Source organism: Ooceraea biroi, chromosome 6 (assembly GCF_003672135.1).
Source record: "Ooceraea biroi isolate clonal line C1 chromosome 6, Obir_v5.4, whole genome shotgun sequence".
Lineage (NCBI taxonomy): Eukaryota > Metazoa > Arthropoda > Insecta > Hymenoptera > Formicidae > Ooceraea > Ooceraea biroi.
The window spans coordinates 10,624,824-10,646,587 of record NC_039511.1 but is presented as its reverse complement, the minus strand read 5'-3'; the positions used below and the strand labels follow the sequence as shown (position 1 = coordinate 10,646,587).

The 21,764-nt window shown below is 34.1% G+C and overlaps 2 protein-coding genes across 8 annotated transcripts in view; one reads left to right on the top strand and one right to left on the bottom strand.

Annotated features, from left to right (window-relative positions):
• The window catches only part of LOC105287192, a 187,923-nt gene that overhangs the window by 79,512 nt on the left and 86,647 nt on the right, over positions 1 to 21,764 (bottom strand). For all 3 annotated transcript variants that reach the window (XM_026970261.1, XM_026970260.1, XM_026970259.1), the window contains exon 2: positions 16,340 to 16,444. In XM_026970261.1, the coding sequence (XP_026826062.1) occupies positions 16,340 to 16,385 (46 nt within the window). In that variant the 5' untranslated portion in view covers positions 16,386 to 16,444. The remainder of the gene's footprint in view (positions 1 to 16,339; positions 16,445 to 21,764) is intronic.
• Positions 10 to 7,589, top strand: LOC105286091. Of its 5 annotated transcripts, none has more exons than XM_026970247.1 (9): positions 10 to 568; positions 859 to 978; positions 1,107 to 1,224; positions 1,614 to 1,878; positions 2,016 to 2,132; positions 2,234 to 2,324; positions 3,159 to 3,304; positions 3,483 to 3,550; positions 3,722 to 4,528. In XM_026970247.1, the coding sequence occupies exons 1-9, from the start codon at positions 422 to 424 to the stop codon at positions 3,784 to 3,786; spliced, it is 1,137 nt and encodes a 378-aa protein (XP_026826048.1). In that variant the 5' UTR covers positions 10 to 421; the 3' UTR covers positions 3,787 to 4,528. The 5 variants fall into 5 exon arrangements, with proteins under 5 accessions (XP_026826048.1, XP_026826045.1, XP_026826044.1 ...); XM_026970244.1 differs by having other exon boundaries at positions 3,483 to 3,615; XM_026970243.1 differs by having other exon boundaries at positions 3,483 to 7,589.

Here is a 21,764-nt window from a genome sequence, read left to right as displayed (position 1 = left end):
TAAAAGAAGAATAAAATCCATGGATCGATACATCTTTCGAGAGTACGACTGTATCTCACAAAAGTCTAGACTTGACTGATAATTCCGAAAATACAATATTAAGGAAAACACGATCTACGCTTGCGTGAAATTTGAAAGAGATATTTTATGACTCTTTTTCTGTGAGAACTAAACATCCGCTCAATTCCTTTCCCCATTATATCGATCCCATAATAATCAACTTATACTCCAGGCAATTGTCACTAAATTATTGTGATAGTGCAATGATATCGTGCACCATTTGGCTTATACTTATGCAAAATTGAGCAGTTAGAAATATTACGCTTACATAAAAGAAGTTTTTTAATATTTTTATCTTCATGAAAAAGTGCAAAACTTCCATCTGGTAATTCGCTAACAAACGCTCCTTGACATCTGCAGAATGACGATCTGCATTGTGGATCAGTACTTTAGTATCAATAAAATATTTTTGCGTGCAGTTGCCTTATGGCCTTATCATCGAACGAAATTCAATGAATTTCAATGGTTCTTCTTTCTCGTTATTTTGATTACCTTTATCTTAGCCCAGGTATGTTTATATTTTTTATCATACTATGACACAATATCTTACCATATAGATTTTTACTTATGGCCATCCTAATAAGTTTTTCGGACTTTTTAAATAAAATTATTTATATGGCAATTAGTTACTGGATATATAGTAATGAAACACTTATTACACACGTATTATGTTATGATAACATTTACAAACCGTGATATTAATAGACGATTACCTTACTACTATATTCAAAATAATAATAATAAATAATACATAATCATAAAAGTACTTAACTTTTCTTTTGAAATCGTTGATTATAGTTGGCAACATTTCTAACTACAGAATGCACACCAAATATGACAATTAAAATTATGTCCCTTGCATTATTCTTTACTTTATACTTGATAAAGTACGTTTCCTTCCGTGTTAATGCCGATGCTGTAAGTTAAGTCTTATTCTATTCGTTCTAATAAATGTCGGACAAACAACTTCTGTGCACATAACTATTCTGTTCAAGTTTTAGAATAAAAACAATAACAATATATAATATATTATTTTAATACGATAGATAAGATATCTATTGGAGAAATTTCAAAATATATGTGACGAGCTAACAGACGAAGGTGAAATTGCTATCATAAAAGAATATGGACACGAAGCGAAACGGTTCACAATGTTAATGTTACGTGAGAAAATATTTACTGAAATTTATTAAATATAGCAAAGTAAAATAAATTACAGTTTTGAGTGCGACTTTTGCTAAAACAATTGGCACAGAGACTTTCCGGACAATTCAACATTTTTATCACAACACGTCGTGCATTGTAATTTCTGCAACAGAAATAACATGGCATTTTTGAAAGTCCAATTCTATTTAACATTTTCAAAAGACAATTTCTCGATTAATACAGTCTATATTCTATTCGAATTTGACAAGAAGGAAAAGAGTAGAAGTAAAGGCTAAAATAAATAAGATATAAGATATAAGATATAAAATGAGTAAGATATAAGATATTACACAAAAAATCACTTTGTATATACATGTACAACAGGTTTTATTAATATTTTTATACAGTGTACGGCGCGAGTAACATAATGATTACGTGTTTTCTACCAGTTTTCCCGCGAATTCTTCGTACTTTTACGTCCATAAATATGTCTGGAGAACAGTTTATGATAGATATTATGAGAGAATACTTTGTCGATCAAGACAAGTATTACTATTATATTTTGCTGCACATGGATGTAAGCTACATTATAGGGATAATTGTAATACCAGCAACAGGATCATTGCTGTTTGGCGGTATGAAATATATATGTGGATTATTTAAAATCGCCAGGTGAACAAATAAATGTATTATAATAGCAAGGCATACGAAAGTTGCATTTGCGGTTTATATTTTGCATTACCATTTTAGATACGTATATGGAAAATCGACATAGGTATACAGCATACAGAAAACTTTATTTGTTGCAGTTATCGTATTGATCAAACAATGGAGACTCCAATGTTTCAAAGTGCTGGTTTTTCGAAGGATTATGTAATTTATAAAAAGATTGTACATGCCGTAGACATTCATCGCAAAGCAACAGAGTTAGTATTGTATCAACGCATTGGAATATTTATGTAATTAACAGTAATAATTATAATAGTATTTAGCATTATATGTAGAAGCATTATTTTTCTTTTTGAAGATTATCTGATAAAATAAGATCCGATTTTGTGGGGACATGTTGTTTAATAATGTTGGTTAGTGTTACTTCCTTAAGTCTCAATCTTTATGGAGTAAGTATCTGATACTTGTCAATATTTTAGATAAAGAAAAAGGTACTTAATGATATGGAAATTCGGAATACTTAAAACCATAATTGAAAAGCTGTGAAAATAATTACAGATTTAAATTTGAATTTATATTTAATTTTAAATTTTATATTTATTTTGAAATATGTACAAATGAAAGAAGGATATGGTGTGATTGCCAGCTTTTCATATTTCTTACATTTATGCCTTTGACATTTTTGATAATTCTTGATTTTTGAAAATTGTTCACTTTAGAAGAACCATCTGTAACGACCTTGACATATGTTGTGGTCATCTTAAATAATAACCTGCAAAATATTTTATCTGTTGGTCGTTGTTTATTAAAAGTTATCAACATAAAAGAAATTTAATGTGGAAAACATAATCTTCTAACTGTTAATTGGTTTGGGAAGAGATTTATATTGAGTTGACCAAAATAATCTCGGGCATCATGGTCCATATGTAATATAAAATAAAGTGCAATATATGTAATATAAAATATAGGTTATATGTAATATACAATAAAGTCCGAATTAACAAATTCACGAGTAAAAAGTTAAAAGGTGTTAAGAAGTTAACTTTTTGATAAATTACGAACAACGAGTACAACATTATCAATGAAAACAGTGTACTGGATAAGATAATACATATGTCCAGAGCAAAGTCAGTGGAACTGATTCTCACTCCATAAACGGGATAATTATTACACTTTCATATAATTTAGATGATTCCATTGTGCCTGTCTAATAAGAAATTATAAAAATTTTAAAAATTATAAAATTAATCGGAACAAGTAATATTTTATCTATATTGTCTTAGGTTCATCAAGCTATGATGCTTGGAAGCGCCATGAAGGAATATTTAGTGCATGTTAAATGTATATCTGTCTCTGTAATGTACATGTTCATAGGCAATTACATCGGACAAGAAATTACAGACTACCATAACCATATCTTTAGTAGCATGTAAGAGACATTAATCAGTAGCATAATAATATTTAAATGTTCATTTGATTCTTCTTTCCTTACATATTATCAGCAGAAGTTAAAGTTAATATAGCTCATGAAAGATATTCATGTACTAGAAAATATTTCTAACTTTTTAATTTTTTCTTGAAATTATTAATCACTCGTTATTTGACAGATACAACATGAAGTGGTACGGAACAGCTTTATATATACAAAGGATAATTTTGTTCATGGTGCAAAGAGGTACAGAAAATTTTTATATTGTTTTTGCTGGAATGTTTGTGCTGTCTATGGAAAATGCGGCCATGGTAAAATTACTTCATGTTATGTCATGTTATAACCTTACATCAAATTATAATCTTCCAAGCAGCATGCACTTTACAGTGAACTAAAACAATGCAAAATATGTTTCAGTTGTTCAGCACTTCCATATCGTATTTCACCGTTCTCCATTCTATACAGTAAAATCCGTGATGTAACTAAGTAACTACAATGAGTTTATGGCATTTGGATTAGATTAAATTAAAAGTAGATTCTGCATAGTAGAGAATTTTGGGAGAGATTTCTTATCTTCAAAAGAAGAAGAAATTTTAATCAACGTAGCAACTCATCATGATATTTTCCTGAGTAATTCAAAGAATATAAATTCGGAACAGTGAAAGTATTGCATAATTTTATTACCTTTTTAAAAAATACGAATCGTCGCATGCTTTCTGGCATCACAAAATGGAGAGGGTGTGGCGCGCCTCAGTGATGCCAGAAAGCGTGCGACGATTCGCAAGACCATTCTCACTCCATCCCCGAATGCTACAAGCACTTTCTAGCATCGCTGCCTCACTACTCCGTAACCAACAACGAGCGCTCGCTGCACGAAGCGCGCTAACGCGTGTACTGATTCGCTAATCTTCTTTTACTAATATCTGAAAATTTTACGTAGTTAATTGCAAAATGAAGTAGGACTTTTTAGTTCAGCTTAACGAGATCTACCTGCAGGTGATTGGACACTTTACGCGGGACACCCTCTATACATACTCATTAAATCATCTTCTGCGTCTGAGTTTCTTAAGCAATTTGTAATCAATTTTTTCACAAACGAAACATCGAAAACAAATCCATTTTTGGAGAAACTATTTAAAAAATACTAAACGACAAAAACAAATATTATGTAGTAGGTAATACAACATGTAATAGATGAACGTATAATAAAATGAATATGTGTACTTTAACGCGAGTCAATTTTTTAAATATTAATTTAGCTGCATTACAAGAAATTCTGAATAATAACTTACGAGAGCAAAGATAAATGCGCATTGCAATAAAAGAAGAATAAAATCCATGGATCGATACATCTTTCGAGAGTACGACTGTATCTCACAAAAGTCTAGACTTGACTGATAATTCCGAAAATACAATATTAAGGAAAACACGATCTACGCTTGCGTGAAATTTGAAAGAGATATTTTATGACTCTTTTTCTGTGAGAACTAAACATCCGCTCAATTCCTTTCCCCATTATATCGATCCCATAATAATCAACTTATACTCCAGACAATTGTCACTAAATTATTGTGATAGTGCAATGATATCGTGCACCATTTGGCTTATACTTATGCAAAATTGAGCAGTTAGAAATATTACGCTTACATAAAAGAAGTTTTTTAATATTTTTATCTTCATGAAAAGGTGCAAAACTTCCATCTGGTAATTCGCTACCAAACGCTCCTTGACATCTGCAGAATGACGATCTGCATTGTGGATCAGTATTTTAGTATCAATAAAATATTTTTGCGTGCAGTTGCCTTATGGCCTTATCATCGAACGAAATTCAATGAATTTCAATGGTTCTTCTTTCTCGTTATTTTGATTACCTTTATCTTAGCCCAGGTATGTTTATATTTTTTATCATACTATGACACAATATATTACCATACAGATTTTTACTTATGGCCATCCTAATAAGTTTTTCGGACTTTTTAAATAAAATTATTTATATGGCAATTAGTTACTGGATATATAGTAATGAAACACTTATTACACACGTATTATGTTATGATAACATTTACAAACCGTGATATTAATAGACGATTACCTAACTACTATATTCAAAATAATAATAATAAATAATACATAATCATAAAAGTACTTAACTTTTCTTTTGAAATCGTTGATTATAGTTGGCAACATTTCTAACTACAGAATGCACACCAAATATGACAATTAAAATTATGTCCCTTGCATTATTCTTTACTTTATACTTGATAAAGTACGTTTCCTTCCGTGTTAATGCCGATGCTGTAAGTTAAGTCTTATTCTATTCGTTCCAATAAATATCGGACAAACAACTTTTGTGCACATAACTATTCTGTTCAAGTTTTAGATTGAAAACAACAATAACAATATATAATATATTATTTTAATACGATAGATAAGATATCTATTGGAGAAATTTCAAAATATATGTGACGAGCTAACAGACGAAGGTGAAATTGCTATCATAAAAGAATATGGACACGAAGCGAAACGGTTCACAATGTTAATGTTACGTGAGAAAATATTTACTGAAATTTATTAAATATAGCAAAGTAAAATAAATTACAGTTGCGAGATAAAGTAAAGTCAAATTGGTTAATATAATATCTTGCCTGATCATTTTCATATTTCTGTTCGAATACATGTCCTATTTTATATTAAACAATCGAATATATTATATCAGAAAAGTGTATATTAAAATTGGCATGTGGCAATGCAAATATATTTTCAGCAAAATTCAATTACACACCCAACTTTGTATTAACCCAGGAGTTCTCAACTTAATTGATGTCGCGAGCGCATTCGAAACTGGAAAAAAGTTAGAGGGCCATGTTCAAAAAGAAGTCCAAGCGAGAATAATGGACAGAAAGTTATATGTTTTTAATTATTTGAGAAATGTACCTTATATAAATTAAATAAATATATTTATAACTATCTAACTTGTAATAGTTTTTATTTTTACTTTTTTTCTTATATTTAATATTATAAATTGTCGCGGACGCATGCAAATAGCTCTGCGGGCACACGGTTGAGAATCCCTATTAATTAGGAATTAAGAATTTAGAGGGTATGCCTACCTAGGAGGTTCTAAAAAGCATGCATGTTTGTGAATTCCTTTCAAGAAAACTGTTTTTTGTGTAAAAAAGTAAGTAAAAGAAAGAAAAACTCCATGTTAAAACCTAGATTTCTATCTCTAAAATAAGCCTGCACAACCTGAATTAAATCGATTAAGTAGGTCCTTAATTATAGTGATCACCGACTTTAAAATGTGATTTTGAGATAACCGAGTAAGTTTTGCATGAAGTTTACACTTAGATATGAAATTACCGTTCAACTTCTTTCACAGTGTTGTCGATTCCTGGTCCATATAATAGTCTTTCTGCTGTAGTTGTCGCCTCTAAGACTTCAAGTTGTTATTGTCTGTGATGCTGTCTTGCCTGCCGGATGCTCTGTTATGTTCACGGATCTACTTTTTTATACGAAGTTCATCTATTGTCGCAGCATGTAATTGTGCATTCAGCAAGACTTTTGAGCATCTTTTACATCGAGATCTAGTACTCTCATTGTAAATATAAATCGCCTATTAATATGATATGTTGTTCCGATGTATGGATACGAAGGAATACAATGAGATTGGCATTTGTTGCATACTATCACTATCTTGAATCCAAGTCCATGCATACCTATTATTTGAAATTTTATATTACCATTACACACTGTACACTGCATGAAATCCGAAATAGCAACAATAATGTTATTAACACGTTCGCTACCACGCGTCACATATGTGTGCTTAACGGGATCCTGGAGTCGTCTGTTTTACCATGAACTTTCTTCCAATCAAACTTCTTTTGGTTATATAAAACAACAACTCCTGTTCCACAATTACAATACACATAAAAATGTTTGTCAATGACCTGGACTTAATGTTAAAAACGGAACAAATTTCGAAAATTATAGTTTTATTATCGACTTGTAGCTTGCCTCATATGATATGCTTATAATATATAAGTTGTACAGTTTGTATGTACAAAATGAGTAGCTATTGACAAAGAGACAGAAGGAAAGAATATAAGGAAGCTTTTAAAAGAGACTTCAAAAGTTTAATAAAAAAGTGTGATTGGAATAAAAATGTTGAGCATCTATATTCTATAAAATCATGACCAAGAATAAAACAGAGCACAAGATTAGATCCTTGATATCGTGCTTTCATTGTACAAATGGATTTTTTATTCTGCGCAATCAATGAAAATATCTATTAAAAAAACTCATTCATTCTGTCGGTAATACAGACGACTTTAGGATCCCCTTAAATTTACAATTCTATACTCAATAGAACTTCTTGCAACACTATAATATTTTTTTGCACTTTAATTTTTGTGCAGATGTACTTTCCGGATTCCTCTCCATCTTATGTAAATGTTTAGGTTGTTGTCTTTTTTGTTGATCTCGATAATCAAATCTTTTCTGACGTTTTCAAATCTCTCTTGAGCCTTTCTTATGTCCATCATGGCACTTTATACAACGAAATACTAGCGAAAACAGACATGTATTGCACAGCTTTAATCTAAAGGAGGCTATTTCACTTAAAATAAATAAATTTTCTAGATTTTATGGCTACTTTCCAGTTAGCGACATAAATTGACACAGAAATCATTTCAGTCTTTGTTAATATTCAATAAGAAACAGTGAGAAAGGGCCTTATTGTTTTGCTCCGATAGCTACTGCGCCCTACCTGTTCGGTACATAGGTATATTACGCGATTCACAGAACACGCTTAACTTCAAGTTTGCTCGAATTATCTTGAACGTTTCAAGAAATATTTTATTCAGGAAGATGTATTCTAAGAAAATATGAAAACCCAAACATCGATTACTTGAAAGTTTCTAGGTAGGCATACCTCCTTAATACAAAGTTTTGAGTTCGACTTTTGCTAAAACAATTGGCACAGACTTTCCGAACAATTCAATACTTTTATTACAACACGTCTTGTAATTTCTGCAACAGGAACAACATGGCATTATTGATTAAAAATCCTATTCTATTTAACTGACATTTTCAAAAATCAATTTCTCGATTAATACAGTCTATATTTTATTCGAATTTGACAAGGAGGAAAAGAGTAGAAATAAAAGCTAAAATAAGATATAAAATGAATAAGATATTACACAAAAAATCACTTTATATATACATGTACAACAAGTTTTATTAATATTGTTATATAGTGTACGGCGCGCTTAACATAATCGTTACGTGTCTTCTACCAGTTTTCCTGCGAATTCTTCGTACTTTTACGTCCATAAATGTGTCTGGAGACGATTTTATGATACATATTATGAGAGAATACTTTATCGATCAAGAAAAGTATTACTATTATAGTTTGCTGCACATGAATGCAAGCTACATTATAGGAACAATTATAATACCAACAACAGGAACAATGCTGATTGGCTTCACCAAATATATCTGTGGATTATTTAGAATCGCCAGGTGAACAAATAAATGCATTATACTAGACAGGAATATGAAAGTTGCATATGCTGTTTATATTTTGCATTAACATCTTAGATACGTATGAAAAATCGACATAAATATAAACAGACAAATGTATTGCAGTTATCGTATTGATCAAACAATGGAGACTCCGATGTTTCAAAGTGCTGGTTTGTCGAAGGATTGTGTAACTTATAAAAAGATTGTACATGCTATAGAAATTCATCGCAAGGCAATAAAGTTAGTATTATACCGATGCATTGCAGTATTTATATAATTAACATTAATACTTATAATAGTAGTTAGCATTAAAGTATGTTGAAGCATTTTTTTTAAAGATTATGTGATAAATAAAATCCACGTTTGTGGGAACGTTTTTTATAATAACGTTAAATAGTGTTACTTCCTTAAGTCTCAATCTTTATGGAGTAAGTATCTGATACTTTTTAATATTTCAGATAAAGAAAAAGATACTTAATGATATGGAAATTCGGTATAATTAAAACCGTAATTGAAAAGCTGTGAAAATAATTACAGATTTAAATTTGAATTTATATTTAATTTTAAATTTTATATTTATTTTGAAATATGTACAAATGAAAGAAGGATATGGTGTGATTGCCAGTTTTCATATTTTTCACATTTATGCCTTTGATATTTTTGATAATTCTTGATTTTTGATAATTGTTCACTTTAGAAGAACCATCTGTAACGACCTTGACATATGTTGTGGTCATCTTAAATAATAACCTGCACAATATTTTAACTGTTGCTCGTTGTTTATTAAAAGTTATCAACATAAAAGAAATTTAATGTGGAAAAAATAATCTTCTAACTATTATTTGGTTTTGGAAGAGATTTATATTGAGTTGACCGAAATAATCTCGGGCATCATGGTCCATATGTAATATAAAATAAAGTGCAGTATATGTAATATAAAATATAGGTTATATGTAATATACAATAAAGTCCGAATTAACAAATTAACGCGTAAAAAGTTAAAAGGTGTTAAGAAGTTAACTTTTTGATAAACTACGAACAACGATTACAACATTATCAATGAAAACAGTGTGCTTGATATGATGATACGTATGTCCAGAGCAAAGTCAGTGGAACTGATTCTCACTCCATAAACTGGATAATTATCAAACTTTCATATAATTTAGATGATTCCATTGTGTCTGTCTGATAAGAAATTATAAAAATTTTAAAAATTATAAAATTGATCGGAACAAGTAATATTTTATCTATATTGTCTTAGCTTCGTCAAGCTATGATGCTTGAAAGCGCCATGAAGGAATATTTAGTGCATGTTAAATGTATATCTGTCTCTGTAATGTACATGTTCATAGGCAATTACGTCGGACAAGAAATTACAGACTACCATAACCATATATTTAGTAGCATGTAAGAGACATTAATTAATACCATAATAATATTTAAATGCTTATTTGATTCTTCTTTCCTTACATATTATTAGCAGAAGTTAAAGTTAATATAGCGGGGGGGTCCCGTTTGTCTACATTCCCAATTGCCTACAGCTTCGTTTGCCTACAACATTTTGCCGACAGCTCCGATTGCCGACATTCCCAATTGCCTACAGAGCGATTGCCTACAAGCGCTATTGCACACATGTAATAATTAAAAATACGAATGTACGTTTGCGCACATGACAGTATTGCGCACATACATATTGCACACATGACTTTATTGTACATATACATATTGCACACATGACTTTATTGCACAGAAGAAATAAGAAAATTGCATTATCATTTTGTACACATGACTTCATTGCGCCCATGCATATTGCGCACATGGCATATTGCGCACATACACATTGCACACATAACTTTATTGCGCACATACACATTGCACACATGACTTTATTGCATACATGAAATAAGGGATAATGTTCCGAAAACGACTTACCTCAGATTGCGATGAAAGTTGGTACAAACTTTCCATTTTGGTCAAAATGAAAGCCCTTAAAAGGATTTTGTGCGACTAATATGGAAAGATCATTTTTCACCATCAAATACCAGAAACTGGAATTTGACTGTTATATACTCTTATTATTATGTTATATGAAAGAACTTATGAATTGAGTTAGATTATATGAAAGGAGGGTAATTATTTAGATACAATAAAAGATGAACAAGACGAAGGACGATTTTAAATAAAAAATCGGGGTTGGGTTGGGTTAGGTTATTTTTACCAGTAATGGAGCCCCCCCATCGGGGGAGGGGGGGGGGCGGAACACACGGTATCCACGCATGTACTTTGCAAGACGAAGGACGACCTTAAATAAAAAATCGGGGTTGGGTTGGGTTAGGTTATTTTTAACTTAATCTTCTCATAATCTAAATAAAAGCATCCTACTTTGCATAGAAATATTCAATTTTTTATAGAAACCTGTCATACCTCGTTTAGGGCGCCTCGTATACTCTTCCTGGTATTTGATGGTGAAAAGTGATCTTTCTATATTAGTCGCACAAAATCCTTTTAAGGGCTTTCATTTTGACCAAAAAGGAAGGTTTGTACCAAGTTTCATCGAAATCGGAGGTAAGTCGTTTTCGGAACATTATCCCTTATTTCATGTATGCAATAAAGTCATGTGTGCAATGTGTATGTGCGCAATAAAGTTATGTGTGCAATGTGTATGTGCGCAATAAAGCTATGTATGCAATGTGTATGTGCGCAATATGCCATGTGCGCAATATGCATGGGCGCAATGAAGTCATGTGTACAAAATGATAATACAATTTTCTTATTTCTTCTGTGCAATAAAGTCATGTGTGCAATATGTATGTGCGCAATAATGTCATGTGCGCAAACGTACATTCGTATTTTTAATTATTACATGTGTGCAATAGCGCTTGTAGTCAATCGCTCTGTAGGCAATCGGGAATGTCGGCAATCGGAGCTGTCGGCAAAATATTGTAGGAAAACGAAGCTGTAGGCAATTGGGAATGTAGGCAAACGGAGCCCTCTCTAATATAGCTCATGAAAGATATTCATGTGTTAGAAAATATTTCTAACTGTTTAATCTTTTCTTGAAATTATTGATCACTCATTATTTGACAGATACAACATGAAGTGGTACAGAACTTCTTTATATATACAGAGGATAATTTTGTTCATGTTGCAAAGAGGTACAGAAAATTTTTATATTGTATATGCTGGAATTTTTGTGCTGTCTATGGAAAATGCGGCCATGGTAAAATTATTTCATGTTATGTCATGTTATAACCTTACATCAAATTATAATCTTCCAAGCAGCATGCACTTTACAGTGAACTAAAACAATGCAAAATATGTTTCAGTTGTTAAGCACTTCCATATCGTATTTCACCGTTCTCCATTCTATACAGTAAAATTCGTGATGTAACTAAGTAACTAAACTGAGTTTATGGCATTTGGATTAGATTGAATTAAAAGTAGATTCTTTATACTAGAGAATTTTGGGATACATTTCCTATCTTCAAAAGGAGAAGAAATTTTAATCAACGGAGCAACTCATCGTGATATTTTCCTGCGTAGTTCAAAGAATATAAATTCGGAATAGTGAATATATTGCACAATTTTATTACCTTTTAAAAAAAGGCACAAAAAAGTTTATTACTAGCATTTATTTTAAAAACTATGTACCCTCCCCGTTCTTTTCAAAGGGTCTCCGCGGAGCCAATAGCCCCGAGCCACAAAACCCTTAATCCAACCCTGGATACGCAATGTTTAACGAGAAGAGAAATGTAAAAAGGACAGACATGAGTTATCGTCACGATTTAAAAGCCTCATACAGTATTTTTATGAGAAGAGGAATAGGAGAGAGCCAGTATATATCAAATAAAAGATATAAAGATACGAGGTGTGTCAGATCGAAAATGGAACATTGGAGCGGGTGTTATGATACGTTACAGCGTTACTTATCAGTAGTACGTAGCGCAGAGATGAAGAGAGGTCCTTCTCTCTGAAGTTTCCTCACACGTACACGTAAGCCCAATAATAAACTGTCGACAGAGTCGCTTGTCGCAGCATGTTGTCGACAGATGCGCATCCAGCATCCTCGAGGATCATTCCCAAGACTATTGTCTTCCCTCCGTGTCTACGATCCAATACGCATCCAAGATGACGCTCTTTCTTTTCTTTCGTTGTTTCTTGTCTCATATTGTCTTACGATTCCTCTCTTTTTCCTGACACTCCATCCGCTTTGTGCGACACAACGAGATAATGCACTTCGCGGGGCTCGATCGCCCTGATATGACGCGACTCGCACGATGTTTCCATTGAGAACGTCGGGCTGTCGTGAAAGGACCTATGGCGTCTTCAAGTTGCGAGGATTATATAGTTCTGACATTAAAAGTTTCTGGCATTAGAGTTATTTCGTTACAGCGTGAAATGCGATTGCGATTATTTTGTGCGATGCATTTTATTACTTATAACAGAGCTGTATCATATCGCTGCAACTTTAATACGCATTCTATCACGTTGCGTGTGTATTTCACAGAAATGTACTCTGGAGCGTTATATCAAATGCGAGATTAAACTGTAGCCGATTAATCGATTAAATTTGAGAGATGCGAGGGATTAAACTCTAAAGCCGGTTTCACGGTCGGCAAATATGCGCCGTTCTCATTTACAAATCGATGCGATCGAGCAATCGAGCCATCGAGGACACAGATGCAACAGTTTCTTTCCCTCCCATTGAAACGACGAAACTCATGGCGCGTGGAAAAGCTTCCTATTTCCTTTTCTCTCAGCACCCCGTTCCTATCTTCTTCTCACAACTTGGCGAACGAGCGCACGTTCTATCGTCGGCCCGATGCATTCGCGCGCAAATAGATAACTCGCGCGATGCCCCGCGCCGGGGAAGCGTGCACCTGAAGTGACAAACGGCCCAGCCGCCGTGTATACGTGACACCTTTGTGTCGGCACGTTGCTTTTGTTGAACCGCACGTATTGTCCCCGCTAACAGAGCCGCCTAAACGCGTCGAGCTCGAGAACGATTTTCTTGGCCGTGCTGTGTTCGCGCGATTGGAATTTCAGATTGCACTCTGTTGTTCTTAAAAGAGCTCAATGTCCTTAAAATCTTCTAGCTGTGAAAAATTACGAAACTTCTTCCCTTTGCACGTCGCTTAGCAATTTAATGTCAAAGATCAAATGCGCATCGTGCCGCATCACTTTTTTTCGTCGCTTTGCGTCTTAATAGAGTAAATAATTACTTAACAGAGTAATTTGCGATTATAAATAATTACTCTATTAAGTAAATCATTACTCTATAAGAGTAAATATTTTGGAGCGTTTGCATACTTCGCTTATGCTGATTAATTCTGTTGATTAATTTATTATTGGTGTTACTAAGACATTATCGACTTGACTTTGATCGATGCATGTTGGGTCATGTTATAGTTCGTCGTTGCAAATGTTATTATCGCACTCACGGATGCGAAGGGAGATGCATCATCACCCTCTCACCTCTCCCTTTCTACAGAACAGAATACGGGCAATATCGAATGGCGCCGGGAAGCGTTTCAGATTCTCTCGTATGTAAAACCGTCGAAATTCGCTATGCATCATTGTTCGCAACATGCATTTGCGATTGCTCGCGTACTTTACTGTTTTATTATCACTAATCCATGTTTTCCGTATAACTAACGTGATGGCATCGCTATAATTAAATTACACAATCGGCACACAATCTCGTTACAATAATTAATTCATTATACATGACATACAGAGAATGCAAATTTAATCAACATGCTTTAAAATCGTCTGTGGTCGCAAAAGCTATTGGAATCTCCTCCTCTTACATTATTTGCTATTATTTTATAGTATGTTATAATAAATTAAAGAGACAGAGATAATGTAGAGTTCATCCGGTGGAATGCAAGCGTGCTGCGAGTAAGTTTTCATAAAACGAGAAAAGCATCACACAGATCATCTCTGGAATCATGTTTTGCGCAATCGATCCCTGGCCAACAATTTAATATTTACATTTGTAATTTGTATTTTACCTCATTACTTTCGATCTGTACAATTAATTGGCCATCTTGATGTAATCGTGATATCCTGTATAATAGACGAATCGATCGCGTAATACTCACATAAGCGACTCAAGTATTTGGATTTGTCGCGTCATTTTTATTTCAAATTTTGTTTTTCAAATTCTTTTTAACGGGTAGTTTACGTGTAAAATCGGATAACAAACAGCGCTGGAGTGGAAAGCACGACTATACCGAAATCCGGGATGCAACAATGCTCGCGAGTATGTGCACAGTCGAGGAGGGCAAGCACTCTTGCGCGGTATCGAGGTATCTCGTAGTCGCAAATACGCAACGAGTCAATGACAGGCAACACAGCGACGACACGGTAGTCGTCGTAGTATCCGGAAAGCGGGAAATAAGGATGGAAGCTCAAATATACAGTGTGTGGTCTCTTCGCCCTGTTTCTCCTTCGATTCAATTTCTCTGCTGCACGCGCACAGACACGTATCTGCCTCTCTCCCGAGATAACGTCGATAACGTACGAGCCCCGATATTCGCGTATCGAAATTCCGATCGTTCAACGTCACCTTCTAGCTAGCTCGATCGACAGGCGAACGTTCCTGGTCGTTCTGCGTGCGTGGCAGCGTGTTTCCGGTTCGCGGGCTCCCTTTGATCGCGATTTTGTACGCGCGTGCGCGCGCGTGCGTGTATGTGTGTTCATATGTATCACGAACCGCCGCCGAAAATAGCGGCAGAGCGATTTTCGAGCGGAAGAGCAAGGTAAGTAGTCACTTTTAAACGCACTTTGCATAAATCTCGATTTTTACCACGAAGATACTTGATTCACGGAAAGTATCACAGAAAACATCACAGAAAAAAGCGATGGAGACGTATTTCAACAATATCTGACTCTGTAATATTCATCAGATAAAAGTACATGCAGGGGTAGTACATTTATACTGAGTGAGACGTGTAGAATAGTCATTATTTTGATTTAATGGTCGTTTAAAAATTATCCGACTTGTAGATTAGAAAAAGAAAGTTAATCTACGAGGATTAATTGGACGGCAATCATCAGAACTTGAAGACTCGGAAATGGAAATTAGTCAGGGAAACTAGTCGAAGATTAATGAAGGATCTGAATGAGCAACATTCTCAAAGGGGTACGAAAAGGTAACGTATAATGCTCGATCTGTCTTGATTCAAGCTCTATATATTATTCTAAATATTCTCTAAATATTGCTTTTTCTTTTATATTTCAAAATCTGCCAACGAACGAATTAAAAATATATCTAAAACCTAAAAATATATCTAAAACTAAGTTTGTTCATTTTCATAACATCGAGTTCTTGATATTGCTTGTAAAAGTCGGACTAAAAGTCATGAAAAGTCAAGAATGGTCGACTTGTCAGTTTAATAATGTTGCCAGATAGCAAAGACAGTCAATTTGCCGGGGTGCATTACATCCCGTTATTTCTCTCTAGTTAGTCATCTCCTCTTAAGACCGTTGATAGAACAGACTCACCGCCATCACTGCGCTGCGCGACACCCCGCTTGTCCCCTTTTCCCATATTTTCTTCTCTCCCACTGTGCTCCCTTTAAGATGAAACGCTCGTTCCTTTGCTCCCACCTGAAACCCAATTGCAAAATATTTCGTTATTTTGCTGCGCTCGTTTTCTCTTGTGTACACAAAATGAATATATATGTACGATATTCGTGGGTGTATCTGTCTGCTCGTGCTGATGATATACTTTCTTTATATTTTCTCAACACGATTCCTGTTTGCTGCTGTTTTTACGGATACATAGAACATATCGCAATAGGCAAACGAGACACCGACTACGCAAAATGTACTCGTTTCACAATTGCGAGAAAGCATGTCATTGTGTACATATGTTCATTGTTTACACAAAGGTTGATTATGACATAGAGTTTAATGCAGTTTACGAGTAGACAAAGTAACGTTCGATCTGTCCAACGCTAGGATGTGGCGCTGATACATTTGTCGCAAACAGTTTGTAATTAAATAATGTCATAATTCGATTTAATCAAAGATTAGATGAACAATTTCGATGAATTACTGAACAAATATTAGCGTTAATTATAACATATAAGCTTTGAATATTGCATCAGCAGTTTCTGTAATAATCGTTAATTATAACATAAGCTTTGAATATTTCATCAGCAGTTTCTATAATAATCGTACTAAATTCCATAATAAATTATATATATATATATATATATATATATATACTATATACAACTACATTAAAGCAAAGTTATTTTATCGAGAGTTTAATAATATATAAATACATGTATTTATTCAAACGGCATATATGGCGATACGACGATACACATTATCCCGAAGGGAATCACTTAACCCTCTGCCATAGGAAAAGAGTCAATAATGTTGTACTCCGCGGAATGAAGATTTATCGCATGTCATTGAACGCGTCCAATCTCTTTACGACTTCTCCCTGAAGAATTTCGGAGCCGCGACTGAAACATGCAGGTGACGGTTATAGTTATCCCCTGTTACCATCATCCCCAATCCGATTTATCGTTATATTATGCGTGCACGAACGCAATTTTTATGAGAAGGACACAGCCCTTTGAAGGATCAGAGTCTCGTAAAAAAACACGATACGACCGGCTCTCTCGACCGTCTGTAACTTTGGCTTAAAGCCGACGAAAACCCGACACTCGTCCTCGAGCGAGATATTACACGTCGACGAAGAGCGGAGCAAACGGAAGGAAGAGGAAATCTCGCCCGCATTTTTTTTAATTTCACAAGCCTTTGTGCTGCCGTCTTCCATTCTAGACTGGATTGAATTTACGCACACGTCACCGTGGCGCGAAGCACCTATGATGCACTAGGATGCATGATCGGTGATGAAATCCCTTCATAACTATTGAGACAGTTATTAGCGACGTTTCACATTGTGATATTATCGATGTCATATTAAGAGTGAGGGGGAGGGATTAGGAAACATTATGTAATAATCACAATGAGAGATTGATAGAATACCGCAGCTCTTTCCATTATTCAAGGTACGTAAAATCATGTCAGTCTGCAGCTATAATCTTATGTCGCTCTATCACGTATTATTAAAATAATATTGTTAGAGATAGAGATTTTGAAGCAATACGAGAGGAAATTGCATGATGCAATCAGAATTGGAGACAATGGTTACTTTCGGTTTTGTCCTCTTCGTACGCGAGAATATCCGATAAACGAATATTGTAAATTAAGGAGTAAACGGCACATAAAACGATATGGCTGTCCCAAGTTTCGGATCGCGAGGAAAATGAGCGCGATAGAGCCCAGCCAGTTCGCTGGCTAAATGATTGAGAATATAGCACACCATGCTATTTCGACCGAAAGTTTTGCAACGCTGTTACAGCGCTTCCAGACGAATAAGTAACGAGTTTACGCGCACAGCTCGCAGGATTTCAATTTTGCGCTACAAACTTATTGGAATACTATCGCCGTATGGTTCACTCTCTTTCTCTCTTTTTCCCTCTTCTTCTTCTTAAAAACGAATTGCATTGAACATAAAGATAAAAATATACCTAACCACGTCACAAGAGTTATGACACCGGAGATGTAATATTCAATTTAAATCTCTTTTAAATATGTAGCAGAAGCGCATTGCTCACAGAGAACACAAAACTCAAAGAAACCTTAATACATCATACATTACAAAATAGTATGCAACTGTTTTACTAATGTATGATAATATCAAATTTTTTATATACAGTAATGTATTCCGAATATACCGAATATATTACACGCAAAAATTTGAAGATGGATTAAAAATACATTTCTGTCTCTGAAATAGATTTCCTCTTTTCTTAATTTTCACAATTTTTCTTCAAAGTCCCTTTACTTATTTGTACATTACATATAAGAGGAAATTTTCAATTATTGAAATTATTCTAAAACAACTGGACTCTCAAATCCATAACTGTAACACGTATTCCTCCTGTGTTAGAATTAAAAAATATAAGAATAACCAAATAAACGTGGAAAATTATTGCATCAAATTTTCGAATCTGTCACAAAAATATCCTGATCTCAGCAAGCTTATAAAAAAACCGGTTATATACTACACAAGCGAACATGACCCGGGAGAATTCTCCGCACTTCTTGACTCTTATCTCTATGAAGAGGATTTTCCAATCCTCTGCCTGTGATCTCGCTACTGTGCTCGTAGCGTGCTGATAAGAGATCGTAGACGGAGACTGCTCTCCGCAGGCACCACCTCGCGTGAAAAGTATCGATGAGGTCTTCATTAAACCAGTCAACCGATCAAAGAGTGTGACGACGTAATCGTGAGATGAAACTCTCGCCGGGGCGCGAGAGGTCTCGCGATGCGTACATCCTGGAGGAGAAGAGACAGAAGTGCTGCGCAAGAGCCGCGATCGGGCCTAGAGATCGCTGTTATCGGAGAATTGCGCAATTTCCGGCTGAATCCAATAATTTCCCTTCGGCGAGATGCGTTCGCCGCACGCGACGCGGAACTTTTCATGTAACCGGCCGACCGGTCTCATTTACGTTATAGTCGTGAGCCGGAATTGAAGGAACGACATCCCCAGAGTGAAGCGATCGAAGAGAAGGCATCGAAGAAGAAACAGAAGAATATAACATTCATGATACTTGGGGATTATTGGCTGTAAGATTATCGATAACTTGCGTCGATAACCATTACGCTCCTCTTGATCCGATAATCTTTCTACCTGAGTCCCTTCCTGAATTTGAACTTAATAGATACTTAACAGGAAGCATTTCTAAAATATTGGTAAAAAGGTACAAATTAATTAATGTGTTACAAATAATCAATTACAAATTACGTTCATAACAATATTATGTGTGATATCATGAGAACACTTGAGAGAAAGAAAGGAAAATATAAATAAATATTACGCAATTCATGATATAATATTATTATTTATAAATTATATTATATTATTTATAAATGTATGTAAATAACATAAATATCGCGAAAGCGCAATTTCCCTTCCTCCTATCTTTCTTAATATTAGGTCGCTGCATAAGTTCTTGTCGATGAGTAGGTGAATGGATCACCTCAGAAGATGACTCCTTCTTTCGACGGATTTGTATGTTGCCGGAAAGATGGAAAAAGTCGTAGAAAACGATATTAAAAATACTTTGAAAATATTTTGATTAATTTATCGATTGTTTCATTTCAATAAAGAAAAATTACAAAATCGACTTATGCATCGACCTAATATATTTGCCTTCCTATCGCTAAGCTATCGCGTAATTTCTCGCAAATTTGTCCGCACGTAATTGCTACGAGCAGGATAATTATTATCAACGCAAGGGATTAACACTGTCCGTCGAGCAAAAAATAGATGTCGATACTATTGGAAAATTAATTGAATTTTCCCGGAATTACTTTCGCGGGAATATATTAAGAGTCCCGCGTATCCCGCAGGTAACGCGAGGACCTGGCAGACTTAACGGCCATGCTGATAAATCAGATGGAACAAAGTTCCATCGCTGAGTCGAACCTGATAATACTGGGCACCTTGTGAGGATCAATAAATCGTGAAATTTATGCTGATCCTCTTCAACCCTTTCCTTGGGCACCGACGCGGAAATCCTCGACCTGATATGTAGAACCACAGTTCGAGTTAAACGTTGGAGGGTTGTAAACAGAATTCGCGTGAGAATTCCATGCTGCCATTCTGGCGAGCTTGTAATAAACGATCTTTCGTGATATCACCTATTCTTATGCAAAGTGCCTGCCATTGTCCTGCGCATCGCATTATGCCCTTTCACATAAATTATAAAACGTAGCGAGATTATTCCATCTCGAAGCGGCCAACTTGTCATCAAACGTCTATATATTGTTGATGTTAAAATGTATATATGATATATATGCTTAAATATGCACTTTCCATTTCTTTTGTTGCTACAAATTCTAATGCGTATATATGTATATTACGATAAAGATGTAACAGAATTGATCATACCTGCAATAGTGTTCATTTCAATTTGTATTTGTAAATATTATGCTATGCATAATCATGTTATATATGTAATTATCTTAATTATCGTATAAAATGCAACATTTTATAGTATTTTTCGTTAAAATATTAAACCTCATATAATCTCGTTTTTTATTGGCAAATTTACTAAAGAAGCACGTCACTATCAGTCACATAAAACAAAGCAACATGCAATTAATTACTCATCTTTCTACAATTTTATAATATTATTCTACTTAAAGTAGTTTAAAATCCAACGAATATATTTGTGAATAATTGTTTGCATTATTACAAAAAATGATACATGTAACTTTATATAAAATTAATTCCTCAAAAAGTTCTTTTTTCATTTGTTTTAAACAATTTCAAATAAGAACGATTGAAAAAAAGAATTTTTTAATCGTTATGCCTCAAACTTCGAAAGTATTCTTCATATTTCTCAAATATTCATACTGAAAGTTAAAATCAACTGAAGACGCCTCCACCTCCGCTTCAACTTTTATTTCTTTTTCTTTTTTATAGTTTTTTTCTTATCTAATATGTAATCTTTTCCTTTTATCATACTACTTTTCTCCTTCGCAATCGTTTCATCTTGACGCTTTTTATTAACACTTTTTTCTTTCCTCATTATATCTCTAATCAATCTAATTTATCTTACGTTTCATCATCCATTTACAACAATTATTTTCAATTATTAGCGAGTTACTACTTACATTATTAACTATGAACTTTTCTGTAGACTTTGAATTCGCTAATATTTCAGTACCCCCATTACAGTTCATATTTTGCGTTAAAAATCTATTTTATGGTTTCAGGCTAATTCTAATAAAATTTATGTTAATCATGTGTTTCTTTTTATTCTTTCTAAAGATTTGATATTTATCTCAACCGAAAAATCTCGTTAGTCTTAGATTCTAAATACTTTCTTCGGC

Bases quoted from the DNA above. Each gene is read 5' to 3' on its own strand.
- LOC105286091 (XM_026970243.1), top strand. From the start codon at position 422: ATGACGATCTGCATTGTGGATCAGTACTTTAGTATCAATAAAATATTT. The intron at 569-858 runs GTATGTTTATAT...CGTTGATTATAG, and splicing joins TTACCTTTATCTTAGCCCAG to TTGGCAACATTTCTAACTAC. The intron at 1,225-1,613 runs GTGAGAAAATAT...ATTTTTATACAG, and splicing joins GTTCACAATGTTAATGTTAC to TGTACGGCGCGAGTAACATA.